Source organism: Dendrobates tinctorius, unplaced genomic scaffold (assembly GCF_039654945.1).
Source record: "Dendrobates tinctorius isolate UK_male_01 unplaced genomic scaffold, ASM3965494v1 ptg000033l, whole genome shotgun sequence".
Lineage (NCBI taxonomy): Eukaryota > Metazoa > Chordata > Amphibia > Anura > Dendrobatidae > Dendrobates > Dendrobates tinctorius.
In genome coordinates, this window is record NW_027361701.1 from 7971000 (window position 1) to 7997608 (window position 26609).

A 26609-nucleotide genomic window follows, 5' to 3' on the forward strand; every position below is an offset into this window, starting at 1 on the left:
GTCAGCCTGTAATTAAAAATGTTTTTGTTGTGGTCCAAGTCCTGGCTGGAGTAGGGTTTAAGCAGGTTTTGGCACATCTGAAATGCCTCATCCCCAACCATTACAAAGGGCTGTGAGGACCTTCGGTGTTGGGAAGAGAGAGGGGCATGGGGAAATTGAACTGGTTGCCATACAACCTCCGGCCCATGTCTGAGTTCTTAAAGGCCTGGGAGTCATTCCCACGGCCAAATGCACCAATGTCCACTGCAATAAACATACAGTCTGCATCAGAAATGGCCATGAGTACTTTAGAGAAGTACTTTTTATAGTTGTAGTACTCTGATCCAGTTCTTTTTGACTTGATAATCCGGATGTGTTTCCCATCAACCGTTCCCATAAAGTTGGGGAAATTGCAGACTGTCCAGAATTTTTCGGCGATTTCCAACCACTTTTCTACAATGGGCAGGGGCATGAAATCTAGACAGAGAATGTTCCACAAAGCCCGGCAGGTGTCCGTTACAATTCCTGACAACATGGATATTCCAACTCAGTACTGGAAGTGAAGTGAAGAGAGGGTCTCTCCAGTAGCCAGGAATCTGGGAAACCAAGAAAAAACAAAAGTTATTATTTATGTATATGGATTTTTAAAAACACCAGAAATAAAGTAAAAAAAAAAAAATCTTAAAAATACATTTGCAGCCTTTTGTTCACTACATGTCATAAAAAAATCCATCCTTTTGTTTGACTACATGGCAGAACTATAATTCTGCCAGTTTTGGAATAGTACATGTCACAACCAAGAAAATTATGCAGGCATTGGTTTTGCAATACTACGTACCGTAATGTGACCAGGAGCCGTTCCTCAGGAGGAATCGCACGACGGAGCTGCGTGTCCTGTCTCCGGATGGCTTCGTGGACACGACCAAGCAAATCATTAAAGGTTTGTTGGGACATCCGGGTATAGTCATTAAATTTCTCCGGGTTTTCCTGTAGCTCACTGTAGAGGGTGTGGTACGCTCCACGGCTCTCCCGGAGTTCAATAATGGGATGTATCCACAAACGCCGCCACTGCTGTCTTCACTGCCTCTCTCTCCCTTTGTTGATGGCAAGCAACTGCATAAGCCTGAGCCATCCTGATGTCCAGATCCAAGTCAAAGTAAAAACTCTTCCAGCGCAGATCCATGTTTCACAAAGGAAAATGCAAGCAAATGTGAAGAATTCAGCTGTAAACAGGGTCTATATAAAGAATTCCCATAACACACGCCCACTGCTGTCCCATTGGTGGAGTGTGTTGCAAGAATTTTTCAAGGATTTTTCTCCTGTGAATTGTGACACCCAGACTACCATTGCACATAAAAAAGGCAAACGCATGTAAAAACGCTTACAAACGCATAAAAACGCTGCGATTTTTTTGTCGTAATGCGCCCGATAATGCTACAAAAAAACGCAGCGTTTGCACGCGTTTTTGGCATGCGTATCATGCACGCTCGAAACGCTGCGCAAAAAGGCGCAAGTGTGAAACTAGCCTTAGAAAGGAGGAGTGCAGAGCCCAATGTAGCAACATCCTGCTGGAGATCAAGTATAAGGACAAGAGGGATGTCCTTTTCTTGACCAGCATACATCGTGATGGCAGCCCCCTCACCCCAGTACAAGGTACCTCTACACAGGTCACCAAACCAGACTTTCTACTGGGGTACAGCAAGAACATGGGGGAATTTGGGCTGTTGATCAAGTTCTCCAGTCGAACAGTGCCAAGAGGAAAACCAAGGTGTGGTACAAGAAGCTGGTCGTGCACATCGTACAGATGGCAACGTACAACACTTACGTACTATCACGCTGTGCAGGCCAGACAAGTACATCCTACCTTCTGTTCCAGGAGGTAGTGATCAAGGCCCTAATCTTTGGAAGTCAGGAAGGAACGGATGCCAGTAATTTCAGACCTGAAGGTCCCCGTGTTGTACCAGGGATACATTTACCTGGGAAAGGCCCCCAGACCACAAAGAATGGAAGGTCGCAAAAAAGGTGTCAAGTGTGTTAAAGGGAGATATGCATTGACACCACTTATCAATGCGACACCTTACACGACAAACATGGCCTGCAAATAAAAGAATGCTTCAAACTGTACCACACATCCATGGACTTTTAAATGAATTTCTGACTTACCCAACTCATATATGCCAGTATGTCATACTCTACACAACTTACGTATGCCACTACAAAATAACATTCACATACCAGGAAACACTAGATCAATTCTAATTTAGCGTCACGTGTGGGAGGGTTTCTAATGTTTAGGCACATCAGAGGCTCTCCAAAACGTGACAGGATGCCAATGATGTAATTTTTATTTTTATTTTTTATGGCTCAATGTTATCATTTTCTGTGAAGCATCTGGGGGTTCAAGGTGATTGCCACACATCTAAGCAAATTCCTTTGGGGCATAGGTTCCAAAATGGTGTCACATGAGGGGGGTTTCCACTGTTTAGGCACACCAGGGGTTCTCCAAACGCGGCATGGATTCTGGTCTTGATTCCAGCCAATTCTACTTTGAAAAACTCAAACAGCGCTCCTTCCCTTCTGGCCCTGCTGTGCGCTCACATAGTGGTTTTCCCCCCACACAAGGGGTATCGGAGTACTCAGGAGAAATTGTACAATTTTTGGGGTCCATTTTCTTATGCTACCCTTGTGAAAATGAAAAAAAATATGGGTGTAAAGTAAAATTTTTGAGAAAAAAAGTTAAAATGTTCATTTTTTTTCCTTCCACATTGCTTCAGTTCCTGTGAAAAACCTAAAGGGTTAATAAACTTCTTGAATGTGGTTTTGAGCACCTTGAGGGGTGCAGTGTTTAGAATGGTGTCACTTTTGGGTCTTTTCTGTCACATAGGCCCCTGAAAATCACTACAATTGTGATGTGGTCCCTAAAAAAACGGTTTCGTAAATTTTGTTGGAAAAACGAGAAACTGCTGGTTAACTTTTAACTTCCTTACAAACAAAAAAAATATGTAAAGTATATATGTAGGAAAGAGGGATTTTTGGTACTCACCATAAAATCTCTTTCTTGGAGCCTTCATTGGGGGACACAGGTAACCATGGGGTTTATGCTGCTGTCGCTAGGGAGGCTGACACTAGGCAAAAAAAAAAAAATAGCTCCTCTCCAGCTGTATACACCCACTGACAGGCACAAAGTATCTCAGTTAGTGTTAAAGCAGAAGGAGAAGCAACCAAAAGCTCAACTTTTGTACCATCCCAACAACAAAGGCACGTAGGCCCAACAATGGTACAAACAAACAGGGAGGGTGCTGTGTCCCCCAATGAAGGCTCCAAGAAAGATTTTACGGTACCAAAAATCCCTCTTTCTTTATCGCTTCATTGGGGGACACTGGACATCCAAAAACGTTACCAAGGGTGGGAAATAGAAAAAAAATATGTAAAGAAAACAGACTTCGTTCGGCCGGTGCGTAACCGCCGCTTGCAGCACCTTCCTACCCAGGCCTGCATCAGACAAGGCATGGGTATGAACCCTGTAAAACCTCATAAAGGTGTGTAAAGATGACAAAGTTGTGGCCTTGCAAATCTGCAAGGCCGAAGCCTGGTGACGAACAGCCCAGAAAGCCCCCACGGCCCGAGTGGAGTGCGTCCTCACCCCCGGAGGAAGCTGTTTGTCCTGAATGCGGTATGCCTCCAATATTGCCAAACGAATCCAACTGGCAATAGTGGACTTAGAAGCTGGGAGCCCCTTTCGACAACCTTCAGAGATGACAAATAGGGAATTGGACTTACGAAAAGAAGCAGTCCTAGAAAGGTAGACTCGAATAGCCCTGACCAAATCCAGCTTGTGGAGGGACTTCTCCAGGGGATGAACCGGAGAAGGACATAGAGAAGGAACGACAATGTCTTCATTGATCTGAAAAGAAGAAACCACCTTGGGAAGAAAAGAAGCAACAGGTTTGAGAACTACTTTGTCCTGATGCAGGATATGGAACGGAGAACGACACGATAATGCTGCTAACTCGGAAACCCACAAAACACACATGAGTTCAAAAACGCCCAGATTCAAAGAATCACAAGGAATAAAGCACACAAAAAACAGTTTTTTTGCAAAAATCAGTTAAATATCTTTATTGATATAAAAACATGTATAAATACAAAATACATGAGTACATAAGGTGGAAGACTAGACAGCAACCACCTGAAAAATTATAGTCATAGCAGCTAACGCCATATAGGCGAAATGGTCGAAAGGCAAAATCTAGTATTGATATTATAATAATACAGGAATATCAGTATATCCTGAGAGACCTATAAGTAAGGAAGTCCTTGTTCATACAATATAGTATATAAGAATCCCATTCAATAAACTAAGGGACAGGGGGCAGAATTCAGACAGATATTTTTTCGTAAAGACGCTGCTGTTAATGCTTTATTGCATGCAACCTCTGCCCATACCCCATCGACCATCCGAGCAATTCCCACCGGACAATTTTTACGGATGAGGAGAGTGTGTTCTACGGATGCAGCCTTTGAGGGTCAGTCTCGTGACCTTAGTTTCAGGGTCAGTGAGCGCGGCTATAGCAAAAGATGTATTAAAAAAGGTTTACTTCGGGCCCGAGGTACTCCACGCAGCCAACTTCTCTGTGGATCTGAGCGCAGGAATAACAAAGATCAGCCACTGAGATTTATTGCAACGTTTAATAATCAGTGGTTAGATATGCGCCAGATCCTTCAGAGACATTGGTCAGTCCTTATGACGGATGCTTCTTTGAGTCAAATTTTACCTGATCGTCCTCTCATGACGGCCAGGAGGGGGAAAAACTTGAGGGATTTGTTAGTTAAAAGCCACTATGTGGCATCTAATCCTAACCCCTTCGGTGCGCAGAAACAGCGTTGGGGTTGTTACCGTTGCGGCACTTGCCAGGCATGTAGCAATATTATACGGACCTTCAATTTTACATCTCCTGGTGGTGGTAAAGATTACCGTATCCTGACCTATATTTCCTGCAGCTCACGGTATGTCCTATATTATGCGACATGCCCTTGTAATTTGATCTATGTGGGCTTAACATCCCGTGAGCTGCGAGTGAGGACCCGCGAACATGTCAGGGATATCCTGGCAGCGAAGGAATCTATGGATATCCCTGGCTTAAAGACGATTCCCAGACACTTTAGACTCTGTCATGATTCTAATCCATCTGGGTTACAGATACGTGGGATTGATCGAGTCCATTGTGGGATTAGGGGTGGCAATCTGAAGCGTACTTTGGCACAGCTTGAGTGCCGATGGATTGTCACCCTCGGCACAATGTACCCTAAAGGCCTGAATGAGAAATTATCATTTTCACCATTCCTATAATAACTTTTCCTCGTTTTCTCTTGATTTTATTTGGTGTTATGGGTTGGTTTTAATTAAAATATCTGTTTTTTATCTGTATAGTTCAAGTATATATGACCATCTGGATTTTTGAAGACGATTTATTGTCATCAAGCTGTGAAGATATGGACCTTTTTATGGCCTGACTTGAAGAAGGGATACATATGAGTGTGCTCATTTTAGTACCGCATTGAATGTTATAATATGTGTCTCTATATACACCTTTTATGTATATATGATATGTTGGCAAGTTTATCTGTTTTGGGTAATATTTGCCTTTTATATTATATTTTCCCTTTACCCTTGTTATAATGGCCTTATATTGTGTGTATTTAGTTGTTACTTCAAATATAATTCCTGTTGCTGATTTGTCGACACACACAGAGCTGGTACTTGTAGATATGATGGGGATTTATGTGCACATTTGCCTTTTCCCTTTGTGCCCCTCTATTTGCTCTATTGGTAATGACGTCAGTGGTAGGCGCGTGCGCTGTGCACATGCCCGCCGCGTCATGAAAGGCATCTGAACTGCTTCGGCGCTCGTAGGGTTCCCATGACGATGTGGATGCCATGACGCGCGCCGACCTCCGGGATGGCCGGAAATGACGTGGCGGGGAATTCGTGTCCACCGCGCATGCGCAAGATGGCCGCGCGCATCAGGATTATTAGTGCCGCTATAAAAGGGTCCTAGTCCATAACACAAGTCAAACAGCCCCCCGAGGAAGCCCTTTGGAGCAAAACGCGTCAGGTCCGAGCCAGCGCCACCTGAAATTCCCACATGGGTAAGAAACTTTAGTCCTTGTATGCTTCGACCACTTGGCATGGTAAATAGATTGAGTGACTAGTGAGGTCTTAGGCCTATTACTGCAGGGCCCCTGTCCCTTAGTTTATTGAATGGGATTCTTATATACTATATTGTATGAACAAGGACTTCCTCACTTATAGGTCTCTCAGGATATACGGATATTCCTGAATTATAATATCAATACTAGATTTTGCCTTTCGGCCATTTCGCCTATATGGCGTTAGCTGCTATGACTATAATTTTTCAGGTGGTTGCTGTCTAGTCTTCCACCTTATGTACTCATGAATTTTGTATTTATACGTGTTTTTATATCAATAAAGTTATTTAACTGATTTTTGCACAAAAAAACTGTTTTTTGTGTGCTTTATTCCTTGTAATTCTTTGAATCTGGGCGTTTTTGAACTCATGTATGTTTTGTAGGTTTCATCTAGTATGGAGTTGCCCAATAACTAATTTATATTGAACTGGATGTTTTGATCATTTAGGTATGACACCTTGGGTTAAATTAACTCGGAAACCCTCCTGATAGACGTAATAGTGATTAGGAAGGACACCTTCCATGACAGCAGAGAAAACTAGATATCTTGAATGGGCTCAAAGGGCGCTTGTTGGAGGGCGCCGAGAACGAAATTAAGTTCCCATGGTTCTATCGGAGGATGGTAAGGTGCTGCCAGGTGGGCGACAGTCTGAAGATAAGTCTTCACTTGGGAGCGGGAAGAGAATTGACAGAGCGGAAACCTGACCTTTAAGGGTACTGAATGATAGACCTGAGTTGAGACTCGCTTGAAGAAAACCAAGGATGGAAGGAAGGGAAAAGGACATCGGAAATAAATTGTTCTCCTAGCACCACCGGAAGAAGGCCTTCCAATATCTGTGATAGATACGCGAGTATGCTGGCTTTCTCGCCCTAATCATGGTCTAAATGACCTGGAGAGAAAAGCCAGCCTCCTTCAGGACTGCGGCCTCAACGGCCATGCCGATAAACTCAGAAACTGAGAACTCTGGTGGAAGAGGGGCCTTGTGAGAAGATCTGGATGGTCTGGAAGCCTCCACGGGGCGTCCGTAAGTATGTTCACCAGCTCCGCATACCAGGCCCGTCTTGGCCATTGTGGAGCTATCAGGATTATGGGAATTCCTTCTGCCTTTAGCTTTTTCCTGACCCTCAGAATCAAGGGGATAGGCGGAAAAAGATAAGGCAGCTGAAATTGGGACCACAGGATCACTAGAGTATCGCAGCCTATGGCCAGCGCATCCCGGGACCTGGCTACGAACAGAGGAACCTTGTGGTTCATCCGAGATGCCATCAAGTCGACGTCCAGAGTGCCCCATCTCTGACATATTCGGTTGAAGACGTCAGGATTGAGAGACCACTCAAATGATGCAAGACCTTGACCACTCAGGAAATTGGCTGCCCAATTTTCCACCCCCCCGGGATGTGAACGGCTGATATGGCACGGGCGTGACATTCCACCCATCGCAGAATCCTTGTCACCTCTGTCAACCGGTTTGCTTCGAGTCCCACTTTCGTGTTTTATGTAAGCCATGGCCGTGTATTTGTCCAACTGAATGCGGACCAGTTTGCCTGTGAGGAGAAACTGCCAGTGGAGAAGGGCAAGAAAGATTTACCTGATTTCCAGAAGATTGATGAGGAGAAGTGCTTCTTGAGCGTTCCAGCGACCCTTTACAGTGCAATGAATGAAGACCGCTCCTCAACCGAGGAGACTGGCGTCGGTGGTGATGACCTGCCACCGGAGAGGGAGGAAGGACCTCCCGCACAGGACTGAGGCGGAAAGCGTCCACCAAGTCAGAGACTGCCACACCTTGAGAGGCAGAAGTACCGACCGGTCCAGGGAGACAGTTCTCTTGTCCCAAGTAGACAAGAGGGCCAGCTAAAGAGGACGGGTGTGGAACTAGGCAAAAGGCACGGCTTCCGTGGAGGTAATGATCTTCTCCAGAACCCTCATGCAGGATCTTAGGGGAAGAGGCGCTGGACGCATTAGAGAGCGGATTCCCTGGCAGAGAGATGGAAACTTTTCATTTGTAAGGAAGACACGGACTTGGGTCGTGTCGAACTTCATACCTAGAAACGCCAGGCGCTGAGCTGGGATCAGGGAGGACTTCTCTCGGTTGACTATCCAGCCGAAATGGACCAAAGTGTCCAGAGTGATCTGAAGACTCTGGTCGTATTACCGGTGGGACAGCACCTTGATCAGAAGTTTGTCCAGGTAAGGGAACTTGAGAATCCCCTTTGGGCAAAGGATGGCCATGACCGCTGCCATGACCTTCGTGAAAACTCTGGGGGCAGAGACCAGGCCGAAGGGAAGGGCCGTGAACTGATAACAATCCTCCTGGATTGCGATCCGAAGGAATCTCTGATGCTGAACACAAACAGGAATGTGAAGGTAAGCATCCTGAATGTCTGGTTCCATGGAGGCGATCACCGAATGTAAAGACTCCATCCTGAAGTGGTGGATCTGAACGTGGCGGTTCAACAGTTTGAGGTCCAGGATCGGGTAGAGCAATCCGTCTTTCTTCGGTACCACGAAAAGACTGGAGTAGACCCCGGTAAACCGTTCGTTCCAGGGGACGGGTATGATTACTCCTGAGCGTAGAAGGGAGAAAACAGAGTGAAGAACCCCTGGGGCCTGAGACGGAAGTCTTGGCGGGCGAAACTGAAAGAAATGTCTTCTTGAGGAGGAAGAAAATTTTATTTTGTAACCGGACATAACTATCTCTCTGACCCAGGCGTCGACCACCGACAACCATGCGTCCCTGAAGAGAAGAAACCAGCCATCCACCCTGGAGAGATTCCCGGGAGGGGGTGACCCGTCACTTAGAAGAGAACCTGTGAGAGGGAGACTCAGCCAGAGGGCTTGGAGAAATGGCCCTTTGGTCTCCAGTGACGTGCAGGTTTGAAGGATGGCTTCTTTTTCTCTGGGGCAGAAGAGCGGTCCTACTGGGAGGAAGTCCCTTAAGAAGAGAAGGATCGAAAGGAACAAAAAGCCAGGGGCCCTTTCCTGTTGAAAGGATGTTTGGGTCTGGACTGAGGAAGAGATGGTCTTTTCCCCCCAGTAGCGTCCGAAAATATCTGATCCAGTTTAGACCTGAAAAGCCTAGAACCCTGAAAGGCCAGGTTAGTGAGGGACTTTGAGGGCGGATCAACATCCACCCCTTTAACCAGAGGATGCAGCGCATAGCAATGATGTTGCTATTTGCCCTGGTGGAACAACCAGCTGCATGCAAAGAGGCAGCCAGAAGATATTTGCCGGTGTGGCAATCTGGTCTGCCCCACGAGGAGCTCCTTCCAGGATGCCCTGGCTGAGCATTTTGGCCCACGCAGAGATGGATTTTGGTGGAAGCAAAGCTGGGGCAGACGGAGGCACCAGCCACTTCAAAGGCTGATTTAGCCAAAGATTCGATCTGCCTGTCTGTAGCGTCCTTAAGAGACGCGCCATCCGGTAGAGACAGAACTGTCTTGGAAGACAGGAGAGAAACTGGTGGGTCCACCTTAGGGAACTCTGCCCATTTACCAACAAGATCTGGGTTAAAAGGGTAAAGAATGTCTAGCTGCTTACTTCCCGGGAAGCGCTTTTCAGGAAGTTCCCAATGTTTAGCCATAGTCGCTTCAAACACTATGGGATTGGAAAAGGCGCGGGAATGGCATTTTACCCGTTTGAAGGAAAAGAAGTGAGCGGGAACCTCATCCTCTTTCACATAAAGAGTTTGGGTAATAGCCAAAATAAGGCTATCTACCATGTCCTGCATTTTTGAGGTGGGTCTGAATCAGACTCAGACTGGGAATGCACATATGACCCAAAAACCGCCTCCGAGGGGGGGCATCCTGGATGATGCAGAGGGACACGGTGAACTGGATGAGGATCTAGAGAGAGCCCACTTCCTAGACTTTGTACCCGATTTGTCCCTACGAAGGTCATGGTCAGGAGCATGCAAATCACCGTGAGAGGGATTTGGAGCACTGGTGGCGGCAGATAGATGTGGGAGACGTTCCAGGACCTAAACCAGGGACTGTGATACTTTAGTCAGGTCAGAGACTGACTGAGTCATGGCTACAGCTCACTCCGGAGGGAAGGGTGTGTTCTCATCCCGTGCATTAGGGTGCTCTTCTGAGGGGCAGAAATGGTGGAAGGACTACAGGATGGGCAGAAAGGGGCCGGCTTCCCTGAAGACCACTTTCTTTTGCAGTGGGCGCAGGCATAATGAACCACAGTGTGCGTAGAGGGAGGAGGAGAAGCCCCTGCAGATATGGACATATGTTGAGACTTGGTGACACTGCTGAAGAGTGACATTACACTCTGTTACCCTAGAAAGCTGAACCTGAAAAAAAAAAAAAAGGAAAAAAGATTACTAAACACAAACAGAAAACCTGCAAAAGAAAATGCGGAATCGGGATCAGATCCAGGTCCGCCTCATACAGACACTAAGCATAAACTGAGGTACTTTGTGCCTGTCAGTGGATCTATACTGCTGGGCAGAAGCTACTTTCCTTTTTTTGCCTAGTGTCAGCTTCCTAGCGACAGCTGCATACACCCCATGGTTACCTGTATCCCCCAATGAAGCGATAAAGTAATGTTATTTATTAACTATTTTGTGTGACATGACTGATTTAAAGGCATAAAAATGTAAAATAGTTTAGAAATTGCTAACTTTTTCACATTTTCAATATTTTCACAAATAAACATAAGTCATATTGAAGAAATGTTACCATTATAATGAAGTACAATGGGTCACGAAAAACTCTCAATCAGTAGGATCTGTTGAAGCTTTCCAGAGTTATTACCACATAAAGTAATACTGGTAAGAATTGTAAAACTTGGCCTGGTCAGTAAGGTGAAAAGAGGGTTGGGGGGGTGAAGGGGTTAAGATCTTGTAAAGGAACAGAATAAAATAAATGAAAAAAAAAAAAAAAAAAAAAAAGATAAAATGGCAAAATAGAAAAAAAAAAGAATTAAAGTGAAACATAGATTTTTGTGATAACTCACCGTAAAATCCTTTTCTCCGAGACGCTCTTTGGGGGACACAGGTACTGTGGGAGTATGCTACTGCCGCCTGGAGGCTGACACTAAGTGAAAAAAAGAGGTTAGCTCCTCCTCCGCCGTATACACCCTCGCCCCAATTGCGGGCGGAAACCAGTTTGGTGCAAAAGCAGTAGGAGATCAAACCAAAATCAGACAACATCAACCTTAATGCAGGTAACAGGTCTAGAAAATAACCACCCTAATATCATACAAAGAGCATGTTAATTAAACAAAACAGAAGCCAACTTGGCTAGCAGGGTGGGTGCTGTGTCCCCCAATGAGCATCTCAGAGAAAAGGATTTTACGGTTATCACAAAAATCCATGTTTCTCCTTCACCTCATTGGGGGACACAGGTACTGTGGGACGTCCTAAAGCAGTCCCGGGGTGGAAAGTTGACTCAACGATCCAAGCTACATGCACCTCCTGTCTAAAGGTGCGCCACCGCGGCTTGGAGAATCCTTCTATCCAGGCTCGCATCCGCTGAAGCCTGAGTATGGATATTGTAATGTTTAGTAAACGTGTGCAGGCTGGACCAGGTTGCTGCCTTGTAAACCTGCTCCGTCGAAGCCTGGTGCCGAAGCGCCCAAGAGGCACCCACTGCCCGAGTAGAGTGTGCTCTGATCCCTGCTGGAATCGGCGCGCCTCTGATGCGGAAGGACTCCTGATTAGTCAAACGAATCCATCTGGCTATGGTCGATTTTGAGGCAACGAGTCCCTTCCTGCGACCTTCAGGGAGCACGAACAGCGCGTCTGACTGACGAAAGGGTGCTGTTCGCGACACGTACCTCCTGAGTGCTCTCACCAGGTCTAACGTATGCAGGGCCTTTTCCACACGGTGTACCGGTGCTGGACAAAAAGAGGGCAAGACAATATCCTCATTAATGTGAAACGAGGAAAAGACTTTTGGCAAAAAAGGAGGAGGAGCTGGTCTAAGAACCACCTTGTCTTTGTGAAAGGTCAGAAACGGGGCTCGGCAAGATAGCGCTGCCAGCTCAGAGACCCGCCTGATTGATGCTATAGCTACCAGGAACACCACCTTCCAGGAAAGGTCTGACAAAGAGACATCCTGTAGCGGCTCAAATGGAGCTTCCTGCAGAACACTTAGGACCAGGTTAAGGTCCCAGGCGTCCATAGGTGCCTTATAGGGAGGTACCAAGTGGGAGACCCCCTGGATGAAAGTCTTTACCTGCAAGTTGGTAGCAATCCTGCACTGAAAATGGACGGATAGCGCCGATATCTGTCCCCTGAGAGAACTGGGGGCCAAGCCTGAGTCTAGGCCAGACTGGAGAAAAGCCAAGATATTAGGTATGTAGAATCTCAGTGGAGAACAACCGTGGCCTCGACACCATGCAAAGAAAACCTTCCAGGTGTGGTGGTAAATTCATGCTGATGCAGGCTTTCAGGCGCTAACCATCGTAGCAACCACTTTGCGCCCAAACCCCGCCTGCGTCAGAATCCAAGATTCAATGGTCAAGCCGTCAAACACAGGGCCCTTGAGTTCGGGTGGCAGATCAGCCCCTGAGAAAGTAGATCTGGGCGTTCTGGTAGTCGCCATTGCACGTCAACGAGCAGCTGCACTAGATCTGCGTACCACGCCCGACGAGGCCAGTCTGGGGCCAGCAGAATCACTGGCACCCCTTCTGCCTTGATCTTCTTGACGACCCTCGGAAGTAGTGGCAGTGGGGGAAATAGGTATGAGAGGCAAAACGGATTCCATGGCAGAACCAGCGCATCCACGGTGATTGCCTGCGGGTCCCGGGACCGAGCAAAAAATACGGACACCCTGGAGGCCATCAGATCCACATCCGGTGTTCCCCACCGTTGGCAAATTTGCTGAAAGACCTCTGGGTGTAGTGACCATTCCCCGGACGCAGGCCCCTGCCGTCTGAGGTAGTCTGTCGCCCAGTTCTCTACCCCCGGGATGTGGACCGCCGATATCACCATGCGGTTCCTCTCGGCCCAGCGAAGCACATGCCCTACCTCGCGCATGGTTGCCCTGCTGCGGGTGCCCCCTTGGTGATTTATATAACCCATCACCGTGGCGTTGTCCGACTGAATCCGGACGGGGCGGCCTGCTAGAAGGTGATGAAAACGTTGCAGAGGCAGCCGGATCGCCCGTATCTCCAACAAGATGATCGGGAGGCGTGCTTTCTGCGGTGACCACCATCCCTGGGTCGTGTGGTGGCGAAAAACCGCTCCCCAGTCGAGAAGGCTGGCGTCGGTTGTGACGACCAGCCATTGATCTGGGGGAAAGGGTTTGCCTTGAAGAAGGGAGGAACTGATTGCCCACCACTGTAGTGACTGTCTGACCTGAGAAGACAACCGGCACCGATGATCGAGCGTGATCGGATTCTTGTTCCAGGATGACAAGAGTGCATGCTGCAGGGGGCGAAGATGGAACTGGGCGAATGGGATCGCTTCCATCGCCGCCACCATTTTTCCTAGAATCCTCATGCAGAAACGGATGGTGTGGGGGACTGGTTGGCGCAGTACCCGCACTCCCTGTCGGAGGGCTAGGGCCTTGCCTCGAGGGAGAATTACCAACCCTCGGCAAGTGTCGAAGATCATCCCTAAAAAGGAAATTCTCTGAGCTGGAACAAGGGATGACTTCTTTACATTGACCAACCACCCTAAGCGGGCAAGAGTATCTAGCGTGATGCTGACACTTTCCTCACATGCCCGCCTTGAAGGGCCCTTGACCAAAAGGTCATCTAAGTAGGGAAATACGACTATGCCCCAGGAGTTCAGGATGGCCATGGGGACTGCCATGACCTTCGTGAACACTCTGGGGGCCGTGGCTAGCCCGAAGAGCAGCGCTGCAAACTGAAAATGTAGACCGTTGATGGCGAAACGCAGAAACCTTTGATGCGGAGGGAAAATGGGGATATGTAGATAGGCGTCCTGGATATCGATAGAAGCCAAGTACTCTCCCTGCCCCATTGCCGATATGACTGAATGGAGAGACTCCATCCGGAAATGTCTGATCTTGATAAATTTGTTCAGGAGCTTTAGGTCCAAAATGGCCCTGACAGTCCCGTCCTTTTCGGGGACTGCAAACAGGTTGGAATAGAAGTCCTGAGTCTTCTTGTTGCTGGAAAGATGACTCCGTTGTGGCTCAGCGAATCGATGGCTCCTAGTAGAGCCTTTGCCCGGGTATCCACTTTGGGAAGATGGGTAAGAAAAAAAATCGTCTTGGGGGGGACTTGACAAATTCTATCTTGTACCCTGTGGACACCAGCTCGCTCACCCATGTGTTGTCTGCGACACTAAGCCAGGCGTGGTGAAACCAGAGTAGGCGGCCGTCTACCTTGTTGGTGTCGTCTGGCAGATGCCCCGAGACATTTGGCTGCAGATCTTTGGGACCTGGATCCTCTTGACCTGTACTGGTTAGCACGCATCCTGCCCAATGGGTTGGCTTTATACGAGACCTGTTGGTCCCTATTCTGGTTGGGGCGCCCTGACGCAGCGGAATTAGCCGCTGTCGTCCACCCGGGGTTGCGAAAGGCCCGAAAACGCGCCTGAAACTGGTGACGAAACGGCGGTTTGACCTTTTGAGAGGGAGAAAACCGCTCTTCCTTCCTGTGGAGTCGGAGATGAGCTGATCTAACTTTTCTCCGAATAGGCGGCCGCACTGATAAGGTAGAGAAGTCAAGGACTTCTTGGAGGTTGAATCGTCCCGCCATGTCTTTAACCATAGAGCTCTATGGTTAAAGACATGGAAACTGCGTTAGCGGCAGCAAGTGCCGTGCAATTGGACACATCCAAAGATGCATGGATTAAGTAAACCCCAGCCATAGCGATCTGACTCGCGATCTCTGATACTTCTGCAGATAGGTCCCTATCCTGCAAGGCTTTGTTTAATGATTCTGACCAAGAAATCATGGCCTTGGCCACCCACATTGCCGCGAACGAGGGAGAGAGTGCTGACCCTGATGCCTCAAATACTGAGCGAGCAAAGCTCTCTATGAGACGATCCGTGGGATCCTTAATAGAAGAACACTAGGTATGGATAACAGGGTCTTAGAGGCCAAGCGTGACACGGGTGGATCCACCATTGGGGATTCCGTCCATTTTTTACAGAGGTCCGGGGCAAGCGTCTGTCCGGCCTGTGTCGTTGCACTATGTCCTCGAACTCTGGTTGAGTGCAAAAGACTCTATGAGGCCGCTTAACTCGCTTAAATGCCACCTTATGGCCTGAAGCCAAGGTGGAATCATCCTCAATCCCCAAAGTCTGGTTGACGGCTTCGATTAGGTTGTCCACTGTTTCACGACACCCCGGAGTATCTAGGTCAAGGGTTCGTCTGAGTCGAAATTTGAGGTTTGCTCACTATCGACCACTGTTGACGGAGAGCGAGAAGCGGAACTCATGGATGCCAAGGCACCGGATGGACTGGGAGACGCCATGTGGGTTCGTTTCCCCCGCGTCTGCCTGGAGTGAGAGCGGCCCCTGCAGGCCGGAAGCTCCTGTGAGGTGGAGGACCCCTCTAAGACAGGCGAACCACTGTCCCTGCCCCTATCTGGGGCGCGAAGGGACTCGATTGCTCTCGTAAGCGACGCCATGGACTGCGACAGTGATAGGGCCCACTCCGGGGGACTTGGTACACTAGGCCTGGTTGCAGGGGAGGGCTCCTGGGTGCGTTCGGAATCGCAGGCTTCGCATAATCGCTTGCTCTGCGCCAGCGGAAAAGCGGCCCGACAAGAGATGCATGCAGCTTATAGAAACGTGTGCGTCTTCGCTTTTTCGGACATGCTGTATCTGCCAGGCATCAGCACTGCAGACCGCTGGGGGGGAGCACTAATCGTTTTTCCGTAGCGTGGCCTCTCGGGCAGCACTTACCCTAGTCCTGTGCCCCCACATGTCCTGGATGTGCCGGGCGTTGCTCCAGCTCAAAGAAGCACGCGCCACAGCTGCGACGCGGGCCGTCGCCAGAAGAAGAGTTCCGGGGGCGGTACTTCTGGCTTGCGGCCTAGCGCTGGTCCGAAGCTGGGGGCTCAATTTCTTCGGCGCCCGCCCAGGCCTGGTGCCTGCCGCGACGGGGGGGCGGACCCACCTCCCACGGAGTCCCAGGCCACATGGACGGAAGTGCGCGACGGGGGGTGGGGTGCCCTCTTCGTCTGCTGCTGCCCCGACCTCCAATGATAAGGCTAAGCCCTGTGGACGTTGCTGCAGAAGCCCTCCCTGGCCATCCTCCTCGATGACGATGCTTCAGCTTCCCAGCTCAGGTAAAGGGGAGGGGGGGGGCACATATAGGACGGTGCAGGCACCCTAGCTCTGTCTTTCCCTCCAGGGATGAGGAGAGGGACCGTCCGCCGCCATGCAGCACCGCAGTCTAGCATTGGTGGAGCAGTGGTGGCCGCACGGACTATGCTTGTGCCTCTGTACAGCCTAGGGTTTCAATACCTTAGGGTGGTCAGGGCTAAGTCCGGCATCACGTCCCACGTCACAGGAGAGGATGCGTGGAGGCGACACTCGCATGTGCTTGCCTGTTGTTGGTTTGGGGAGATCGGACCCTTTCAATAGAGTCCGTCACCCCGTCTCATCTTCATGAGAAAAAAAAAAAAAAGTCTGGAGAAAAAACAGACGTGTGCCTCCAAAGGACACTAAGCAAGAACTGATTTCCGCCCACAATCGGGGCGAGGGTGTATATGGCGGAGGAGGAGCTAACCTCTTTTTTTCACTTAGTGTCAGCCTCCAGGCGGCAGTAGCATGCACCCACAGTACCTGTGTCCCCAATGAGGCGAAGGAGAAAAAAGATACGGTAAATTAGTCTAAATTGTGGTTTCTAGTGCCAACACTACAGAAAAATTATGTCTCAAAAAAATATTTTTTGTGGAAAGGGGAGTGCAATTTAAAATGTTTTTATTGGTTCCAAGAATAGGTTCTGGTCGTAAAAAAAACCCAAAATATTAAATGTGAAAATAGACGCATTTCCCATCTTAAATTTTCCCTTGATATTAGCAAAAAAACAAAAAAACAAGCGATATAAAAATTAAGCCCCAAGTGTTGGGAAAAAAAGAGAAAATAATTATTTGAATGAACAAACAAAAAAAAATGTATATATAGTAGAGTACAGAGGAGCTAAATGTGCATGTATGATAAAACCGAATATGTCACTGGTCAGGAGGGGTGGGGGGTGGGTAAATCAAGTCATGAATTGGGTTAAGATCATAAAGATGTAATGGTCCAATGTACACATACTTTTAGCCATAAAATTTGGTGTTATGCATCATCACGAGAAGCAATAATGCTTGATAAAAATATTTTAAAAAGCTTTTCTTAGTAAAAAAAAGGGAAACAACATGTCTGGTGACTGTGCTTACCTTAACATGGAACTCTGCCGGAATAGTCCTGCAGCCAACCAGCTGTTTCATTAGGAATTCTTTCCAGTTGTCATATTTGGCATGGATAGCTGCATATTGAAAAATAAAGTTATTTTATAAGGACAGTCAGTCTTATTGGGACTGATTGTAATTAAAGGTAATCGAATAGAAACTGCAGTATAACCCTGGCTATGTAAAATCATGTCTTAAGATTTTTATTGCAGGGAATAGAAGTCTCGTGTAAAGAGTGCGGAAAGCAAAAAGACAATGGACATTTCTGCACTTTATTGTTATTATATAATCTATAATAATAAATGCCCTAAGCAGCTTCCGGTTGTAACAACTTCCGTCCAGTTGTAACCGGTGACGTCACCGCACACCTCTTTCCATGTTAACCCTCAACACACACACTCCACTCACCTTTCACCATCTCCACTCACTCTTTCACTCCACATACGACCCTTTCTCTTACTCCATCTCTCATATTCACGCCGTCATCGCCGCTGATCCACGATCCCCGACATCTTCTTCCGCCGGCGCCATCCTGGATCCAGACGTCCTCCACGCCGGCGACATGTTCTTGCGGCGACGCTATTTTGGATCGGCGAAATCCCGCGATACTCAAGATGGCGTTGCCGCAAGAACATGTCGCCGGTGTGGACAACGTCGGGATCCAGGATGGCGCCGGCGGAAGATGATGTCGGGGATCGTGGAGCAGCGGCGATGACGGTGTGAGTATGAGAGACGGAGTGAGAGAAGGGGTCGTATGTGGATTGAAAGAGTGAGTGGAGATGGTGAAAGGTGAGAGGAGTGTGTGTTGAGGGTTAACATGGCAAGAGGTGTGATACTATCGCATCCTCCCGATGCGATAGCATCGGGCCATAATCTAGTTATGTATATTTGCAGCCATAAATATTTAAAAGGGGTTGTGCACAGAGACCACACACCGAGCATAGCTGAGAAAATAGAGAACACAAAGATCGCACAGGGTCTGTATCAAGTTCTATACAAAATGTAATAAAGAGAATAAAGCGGTGTAAATTAATGAGGGCTAGTGAAGGCAGCATTTACAGAACATAGCATTTCCAGCATGTATTCCTGTGGGGGAGAAAATACCTCATGCCATAGTCATTCTGTTGTTTTTTTTTGCTTATCACTTTTTTTTTTTTTTTTAATCCTGGCTAGTAAGCGTAACAACTTATGTATTTTAAGTCGCCACAGCCTAATGATGTTTCAGCACAAGGTGAGTACAAAGAGCGAGATCGCTTAATAACATATATAAAAAAATATTATTTGGTATCCAAGTTTACCACAGTTTTGAGAAAACTACTATTTATCTGCAGTGGCATGAGCCGAGAAGGAGTCTAGACAATGATCTTGAGCTTTCAACATCAATGATCTGCGGCTTCCTCACTGCTAAAATCTTTCTCCCAATGTAATTTATGGGAGAAAAAAAAAAGTATCGGTGAGGGTATGGGTCGGTGCGACTCATGAATACCAGGTAACATAATGCTCGGCTCACTCGGCCACAGTGAAGCCTGGAATCAGGCTTTTTCATATTGATACTGCATAACCCTGGGCAGCATAACCCTGGTGGGCGGCATAACCCTGGTGACAAAATGCCATTCTGAACTGTACAAAGCTCAAGAAAGCAGGAGAGGGTTACACATAAAAATGCAGAAGTGTAAACATCTAAAGTAGTGTGAACATGGCAAAACGCATTTCTTACTATGCGGAGGCACCAGGATTTTGCTATTGATCGCACACCATCCGATGGGATGTATGTCCAGAGCTGCTAAATTGCACCAGTAGTTATGGGTAGAATCATCTTCAAAACCTTCATACTGCAACAAAGCCCTATAACCTGTGAGGGTATAAGATTGGGAGAGAGAGAAATGTTTGAAAAAAAAAAAACACATTTCATATGTCAAAAAAGTTTCATATGGACGAGAAAACTAAACAATGTTGTACAGTAGGAAAACACTGATAACATAGATCCAAAGTTCCGAGATTTCCTATGACCTCACTAAAGGTAAACAGTCATAAGAAAAGGAGAATACATTGTTTACAAAAAGTATTCAGACCACTTTAAATTTTTCACTCTTTGCTTCATTGCAGCCATTTGGTAAATTCAAAAAAGTTCTTTTTTTTTGCTCATAAATGTACAATCTGCACCTCATCTTGACTGGAAAAGAAACAGAAATGTAGAAATTTTTGCAAATTTATTAAAAACGAAAAACTGAAATATCACATGGTCATAAGTACTCATACCCTTTGCTCAGAATTGAGTAGAAGCACCCTTTTGAGCTAGTACAGCCACGAGTCTTCTTGGGAATGATGCAACAAGTTTTTCACACCTGGATTTGGGGATCCTCTGCCATTCTTCCTTACAGATCCGTCTTCCTCTCCAGTTCCGTCAGGTTGGATGGTGAATGTTAGTGGACAGCCATTTTCAGGACTCTCCAGAGATGCTTGTTTGGGTTCAGATCAGGCTCTGGTTGGGCTAGTCAAGAATGGTCACAGAGTCGTTTTGAAGCAACGCCTTTGTTATTTTAGCTGTGAGCTTAGGGTCATTGCCTTGCTTGAAGGTGAACCTTTGGCCAAGTCTGAGGTCCAGGGCACTCTGGAAGAGGTTTTCAGCCAGGATATCTCTGTACTTGGCCACATTCACGTTTCCTTCAATTACAACCAGTCGTCCTGTCCCTGCAGCTGAAAAACATGGATTTTTGTGATAACGCACCGTAAAATCCTTTTCTCCGAGACGCTCATTGGGGGACACAGAGACTGTGGGTGTATGCTTCTGCCGCTAGGTGGCTGACACTAAGTGAAAAAAAGAGGTTAGCTCCTCCGCAGTATACACCCTCGCCCCTATTGCGGGCGGAAATCAGTTTGGTACCAAAGCAGTAGGAAGACAACAAAATCAACCTCAATACAGGTACAACATGCCCAAAGGAAAACACCACCCTTATATCAAATAAGTAGACACATATTAATTTTAACAAAACAAGAGCCAACTGGCTATCAGGGTGGGTGCTGTGTCCCCCAATGAGCGTCTCGGAGAAAAGGATTTTACGGTGAGTTATCACAAAAATCCATGTTTCTCCTTCGCCTCAATGGGGGACACAGAGACTGTGGGACGTCCTAAAGCAGTCCCTGGGTGGGGGTTAACTCACCTATCCAAGCTACATGCACCTCTTGTTTAAAGGTGCGCCACCGCTGCTTGGAGAATCCTTCTACACATCCGCTGAGGCCTGAGTATGAATATTGTAATGTTTGGAAATGTGTGCAGGCTGGACCAGGTTGCTGCCTTGCAAACCTGTTCCGTCGAAGCCTGATGCCGAAGCGCCCAAGAGGCGCCCACTGCACGAGTAGAGTGCGCACTGATTCCTGCTGGAATCAGCGTGCCTCTAATGCGGTAGGACTCCTGAATAGTCAAACGAATCCATCTGGCTATTGTCGATTTTGAGGCAGCGAGTCCCTTCCTGCGCCCTTCGGGGAGCACGAACAGCGTGTCCGTCTGACGAAAGGGTGCCGTCATCGACACGTACCTCCGGAGGGCTCTTACCAGGTCTAACGTGTGAAGATCCTTTTCCATACGGTGCACCAGTGCTGGACAAAATGAAGGCAAGACAACATCTTCATTAATGTGAAAAGCGGACACGACCTTCGGCAGAAACGGAGGGGCTGGTCTGAGCACCACCTTATCCTTATGGAAAGTGATGAACGGAGCTCGGCAGGATAGGGCCGCCAGCTCTGAAACCCGCCTGATAGAAGTGATGGCCACTAGGAACACCACTTTCCAGGAAAGGTACCTCAAAGAGACATCCTGAAGCGGTTCAAAAGGAGCTTCCTGCAGAACACTTAGGACCAGGTTAAGGTCCCAGGCGTCCATAGGCACCTTATAGGGAGGTACCAAGTGGGAGACTCCCTGGATGAAAGTCTTCACCTGCGTATTGGTAGCAAATCTGCGCTGGAACAGGACGGATAAGGCCGATATTTGTCTCCCGAGGGAACTTGGGGCCAAGCCCGAGTCTAGCCCCAACTGGAGGAAAGCCAAGATGTTGAGGGATCGAGAATCTCAGCGGAGAAACACCACGGCCTCGACACCAAGCGAAGAATACCTTCCAGGTGTGGTGGTAAATTCGTGCTAAAGCAGGCTTCCGGGCGCTAATCTTGGTAGTGACCACCTTGCTCCCGAACCCTGCCTGTGTTAGAATCCAAGATTCAACGGTCATGCCGTCAAACACAGGGCACCTGAGTTCGGGTGGCAAATCGGCCCTTGAGAGAGTATATCCAGGCGCTCTGGTAGGCGCCAAAGGACATCAGCGAGCAGCAGCATTAGATCTGCATACCACCAATCTGGGGCCAGCAGAATTGCCTGGAACCCTTCCGTCTTGATCTTCTTGACGACTCTCGGAAGTAGTGGTAGTGGGGGAATTAGATATGGGAGGCGAAACTGGTTCCATGGCAGAACCAACGCATCCACAGCGATTGCCTTCGGGTCCCTGGCCCGAGCGACATGTGGGCACCTTGGCATTCATTCTGGAAGCCATCAAGTCCACATACGGAGTTCCCCACCGTTGACAAATCTGCCGAAAGACCTCGGGATGTAGAGACCACTCTCTGGACACAAGACCCTCCCAGCTGAGAAAGTCTGCCGCCCAGTTTTCCACGCCTGGGATGTGAACTGCCGAAATCACCGAGTGTTTTGCTTCGGCCCACTGAAGAACGTGCCCCACCTCGCGCATGGTTGCTCTGCTGCGAGTGCCCCCTTGGTGATTTATGTAAGCCACCGCCGTGGCGTTGTCCGATTGAATTCGGACAGGGCGGCTTGCTAGAAAGTGATGAAACTTCTGCAGTGCCAGCCGGATTGCTCGTATCTCCAATAAATTGATTGGGAGGCGTGCCTCCTGTGGCGACCACCGTCCCTGGGTTGTGTGGTGGTGAAACACCGCTCCCCAGCCGAGGAGACTGGCGTCGGTTGTCACCACCAGCCAATGGTCTGGGGGAAAGGGTTTCCCCTGGGTCAGAGAGGAACTGGTTATCCACCATCCGAGCGACTGCCTGACTTGAGAGGACAGTTGACACCGCCGATCGAGCGTGAAAGGGTTCTTGTCCCAGGCTGACAAGAGGGCGTGCTGCAGGGGGCGAAGATGGAACTGGGCGAAAGGTATTGCTTCCATTGCTGCCACCATTTTCCCTAGAATCCTCATCCCAGATCGGATGGTATGAGGGACTGGTTGGCGAAGTGTCCGGACTCCCTGCTGGAGAGCTAGTACCTTTTCCTGAGGGAGAATCACCAATCCTCGGCAAGTGTCGAAGATCATTCCTAAGAAGGAGATCTTCTGAGCTGGCATAAGGGATGACTTCTTCACATTGACCAACCACCCTAAGCGGGCAAGAGTATCCAGCGTGATGCTGACATTTTCCTCGCATGCCCGTATTGACGGGCCCTTGACCAAGAGGTCGTCCAGATAAGGGACGACGACTATGCCTCGAGAATGCAGTACGGCCATGACAACTGCCATAACCTTTGTGAACACTCTGGGAGCCGTGGCTAGCCCGAAGGGTAGTGCTACGAACTGAAAATGTCGACCGCTGATGGCGAAGCATTGGAACCTCTGATGAGGAGGAAAAATGGGAGTATGCAGATATGCATCTTGGATGTCTATTGAGGCCAAGTATTCTCCCTGCTCCATGGCCGATATGACTGAACGGAGAGACTCCATCCGGAAAGGTCTGATCCTGATGAATCTGTTTAGAAGCTTCAGGTCCAACACAGGCCTGACAGACCCGTCCTTTTTGGGAACCGCAAAAAGGTTGGAATAGAAACCCTGAGCCCTTTCATGTTCCGGTACTGGAATAATGACTCCGTTGTGCTGGAGCAATTTTATGGCTCCCAATAGAGCCCTTGCCTGGGCATCTACCCTGGGAAGCCGGGAAAGAAAAAACCGTCTTGGGGGGTTCTCTGATAAATTCCATTTTGTAACCGGAGGACACCAATTCTTTTACCCAGGCGTCATGAGCGACGTTGGCCCAGACGTGGTGAAAACAGAGTAGGCGGCCGCCCACCTTGCTGGTGCCGTCTGGTAAAGACCTCGAGTCATTTGGCCGATGATCTTTGGGATCTGGATCCCCTCGATCTGGCCTGTTGAGCACGCATTCTCCCCAATGGGTTGGCTCTATGAGACCTGTTGCTCCCTATCCTGGTTGGGGCGGCTTGAGGCGGTGGAATTGGGCCACGTAGTCTACCCGGGGTTGCGAAGAGCCCGAAAGAGTGCCTGAACCGGGTGACGAAAATGCGGTTTAACCTTTTGTTGAGGGAGAAATCCGCTCTTTCCTCCTGTGGAGTCTGAGATAAGTTGATCCAACTTTTCCCCAAATAGGCGGCCGTACTGATAAGGCAGGGAAGTCAAGGACTTCTTGGAAGTAGAATCATCTCGCCATGTCCTTAACCACAGGGCTCTTCTGATAGAGATTGCATTGGCGGCAGCAAGTGCCGAACAATTTGCCGCATCCAAAGATGCATTAATTACATAGTCTCCGGCCATCGCCATCTGCTCCTGCGCGACCTTGTTTAATGTTTCTGACCATGATATCATAGCCTTAGCTACCCAAGTTGCTGCGAACGAGGGAGCGAGTGAAGACCCTGGCGCCTCATATACTGAACGAGCTAGGCTCTCAATAAGGCGGTCCGTGGGATCCTTAATCGAGGAAACAGTAGGGACAGATAACAGGGTCTTAGTGGCCAGGCGTGAAACCGGATGATCCACTATCCATTTTTTTGGAGGTCCGGAGCAAACGGATACCTCATTTCGAGTGACTTTTGACACGAGAAACGTCGGTCTGGACGTTCTCTGTGCCGCTGCACTATATCCTCAAACTCAGGGTGAGAGGAAAAAATTCTGTGCGGCCGCTTCACTCGTTTAAATGCCACCTTATGCCCCGTAGCCGCTGCGGGATCATCCTCAATCCCCAGGGTCTGATTGACGGCTTCTATGAGGCTCTCCACTGTTTCACGTGACCCTGGAGTGTCCAGGTCAAAGGGCTCGTCTGAGTCGCAATCTGAGGTCTGCTCGCTATCAACCACTGGTGACGGGGAGCGAGAAGCAGAGCTTACGGATGCCAAGGCACCGGATGGACTGGGCGACACCGTGTGGATTCGTTTCCTCTGGGTCTGCCTGGAGTGAGAAAGGCCCCAGCAGGCCGGAGGCTCTAGTGAGGTGGAAGTTCCCTCTAAAGGCGGCGAGCCACTGTCCCTGCCCCTATCTGGGGCTTGAAGGGACTCTATTGCTCTCGTAAGCGACGCCATGGACTGTGACAGTGATCGGGCCCACTCCGGGGAATTTGACACATTGGTCGCGGTCACAGGGGAGGGCTCCTGGGCGCGTTCGGATTCGCAGGCTTTGCATCAACGCTTGCTCTGCGCCCGCGGAAACGCAGCCCGACAAGAGATGCATGCAGCGTAAAAGAACGTGTGCGCCTTTGCCTTTTCGGACATGCTGTATCTGTCCGCTGCTGGGGATATGTGGAGGAGGTAGCACCTCGTTTTCCCCTGTAGCATGGTCTCTTGGGCAGCACATACCCCAGTCCTGCGCCCCCCCCCCCCCCGACCTGGATGGTTCCATTAAATCTCACGCCTATAAAAAAACCGCTCTAGGGGCGGTACTTCCGCTTTGCGGCCTAGCCGTGCTCCGAAGCTGGGGCCTCGATTTTTACCGTGATGCGCGGCCCCGGGGGCGGAACTTCCGGCCGCGGCCTAGCTCAATTTCTCCCCTATCCGACCGGGGGGGGCGCGGTACCACAAAAAAAGGCACTACTGACCGGTGGGGCGTTCCTGACCCAGGCTGCTGCCTGACGGATTGCGCCTTCTCTTGCATGGCTAGTGCTCGCGTTGTGGGCTCCAGCCCGAAGTCTTCGCAGGAGCCCTCCCAGACCCTCTCCTCACCGATGATCCTCTTCAGCCTGAGCGCAGGTATGTGAGGGAGTCTTTGATAAAAAAAATATGATGGTGCAGGGACCCTAGCTCCATCTAACCCCTTCAGGGGGTGAGGAGAGGGACCGTCCGCCACCTTGCAGCACCGCAGTGAGCATTGGTGGAGCAGTGGTGGCCGCACGGACTAGTCTTGTGCCTCTGTACAGCCCATGGTTTCAATACCTAGGGGTTGTCAGGGCTAAGTCCGGCATTGTCTCCCACGACGCGGGAGAGGATACGTGAAGGGACACTCGCACGTGCTCGCCCGTTGTTGGTTTGGGGGAAATCGGACCCTTGCAATAGGATCTGTTGCCCCAGTCACATCTTCATGGGAAAAAGACGAAAAAAGTCTGGAGAGAAAAACCAGACGTGTGCCTCCATGGACACTAAGCAAAAAAACGATTTCCGCCCGCAATAGAGGCGAGGGTGTATACTGCGGAGGAGGAGTTAACCTCTTTTTTTCACTTAGTGTCAGCCTCCTAGCGGCAGAAGCATACACCCACAGTCTGTGTCCCCCAATGAGGCGAAGGAGAAATACCCCCATAGCATGATGCTGCCACCACCATGCTTTACTGTTGAGATTGTATTGGGCAGGTGATGAGCAGTGCCTGGTTTTCTCCACATATACTGCTTAGAATGATCACCAAAAAGTTCTATCTTCGTCTCATCAGACTAGAGAATCTTATTTATCATAGTCTGGATGTCCTTCATGTGTTTTTTGAGCTAACTCTATGCAGGCTTTCATATGTCTGGCACTGAGGAGAGGCTTCCGTCGGGCCACTCTGCCATAGAGGCCCGACTGGTGGAGGGCTGCAATGACAGTTGACTTTTCATTTTTCACTCTGTGTTTTATTGCAGCCATTTGGTAAATTCAAAAAAGTTCATTTTTTATCATTAACTAGCTGAAGAGCCCGGCGCTGTCCGGGCATAGTAACTAACTGTGGTTAGTTATAGAAAATTATAATTATCCTCCATCCCATAGTCCCGTGCCCATATACCCATCATACATATCCACGATCCCATAGGCCCGTGCCCATATACCCATCATACATATCCTCCATCCCATAGTCGAGTGCCCATATACCCATCACACATCCTCCATCCCATAGTCCCATGCCCATATA

The 26609-nt window shown here is 48.8% G+C and overlaps 1 protein-coding gene across 1 annotated transcript in view; it reads right to left on the reverse strand.

Moving 5' to 3' along the window:
- Nucleotides 1-26609, reverse strand: part of L3MBTL2 (L3MBTL histone methyl-lysine binding protein 2) — a 308748-nt gene that overhangs the window by 190718 nt on the left and 91421 nt on the right. The window contains 2 exon segments of the mRNA XM_073572982.1: nt 17511-17599; nt 19240-19374. Of these exon segments, the coding sequence (XP_073429083.1) occupies nt 17511-17599; nt 19240-19374 (224 nt within the window).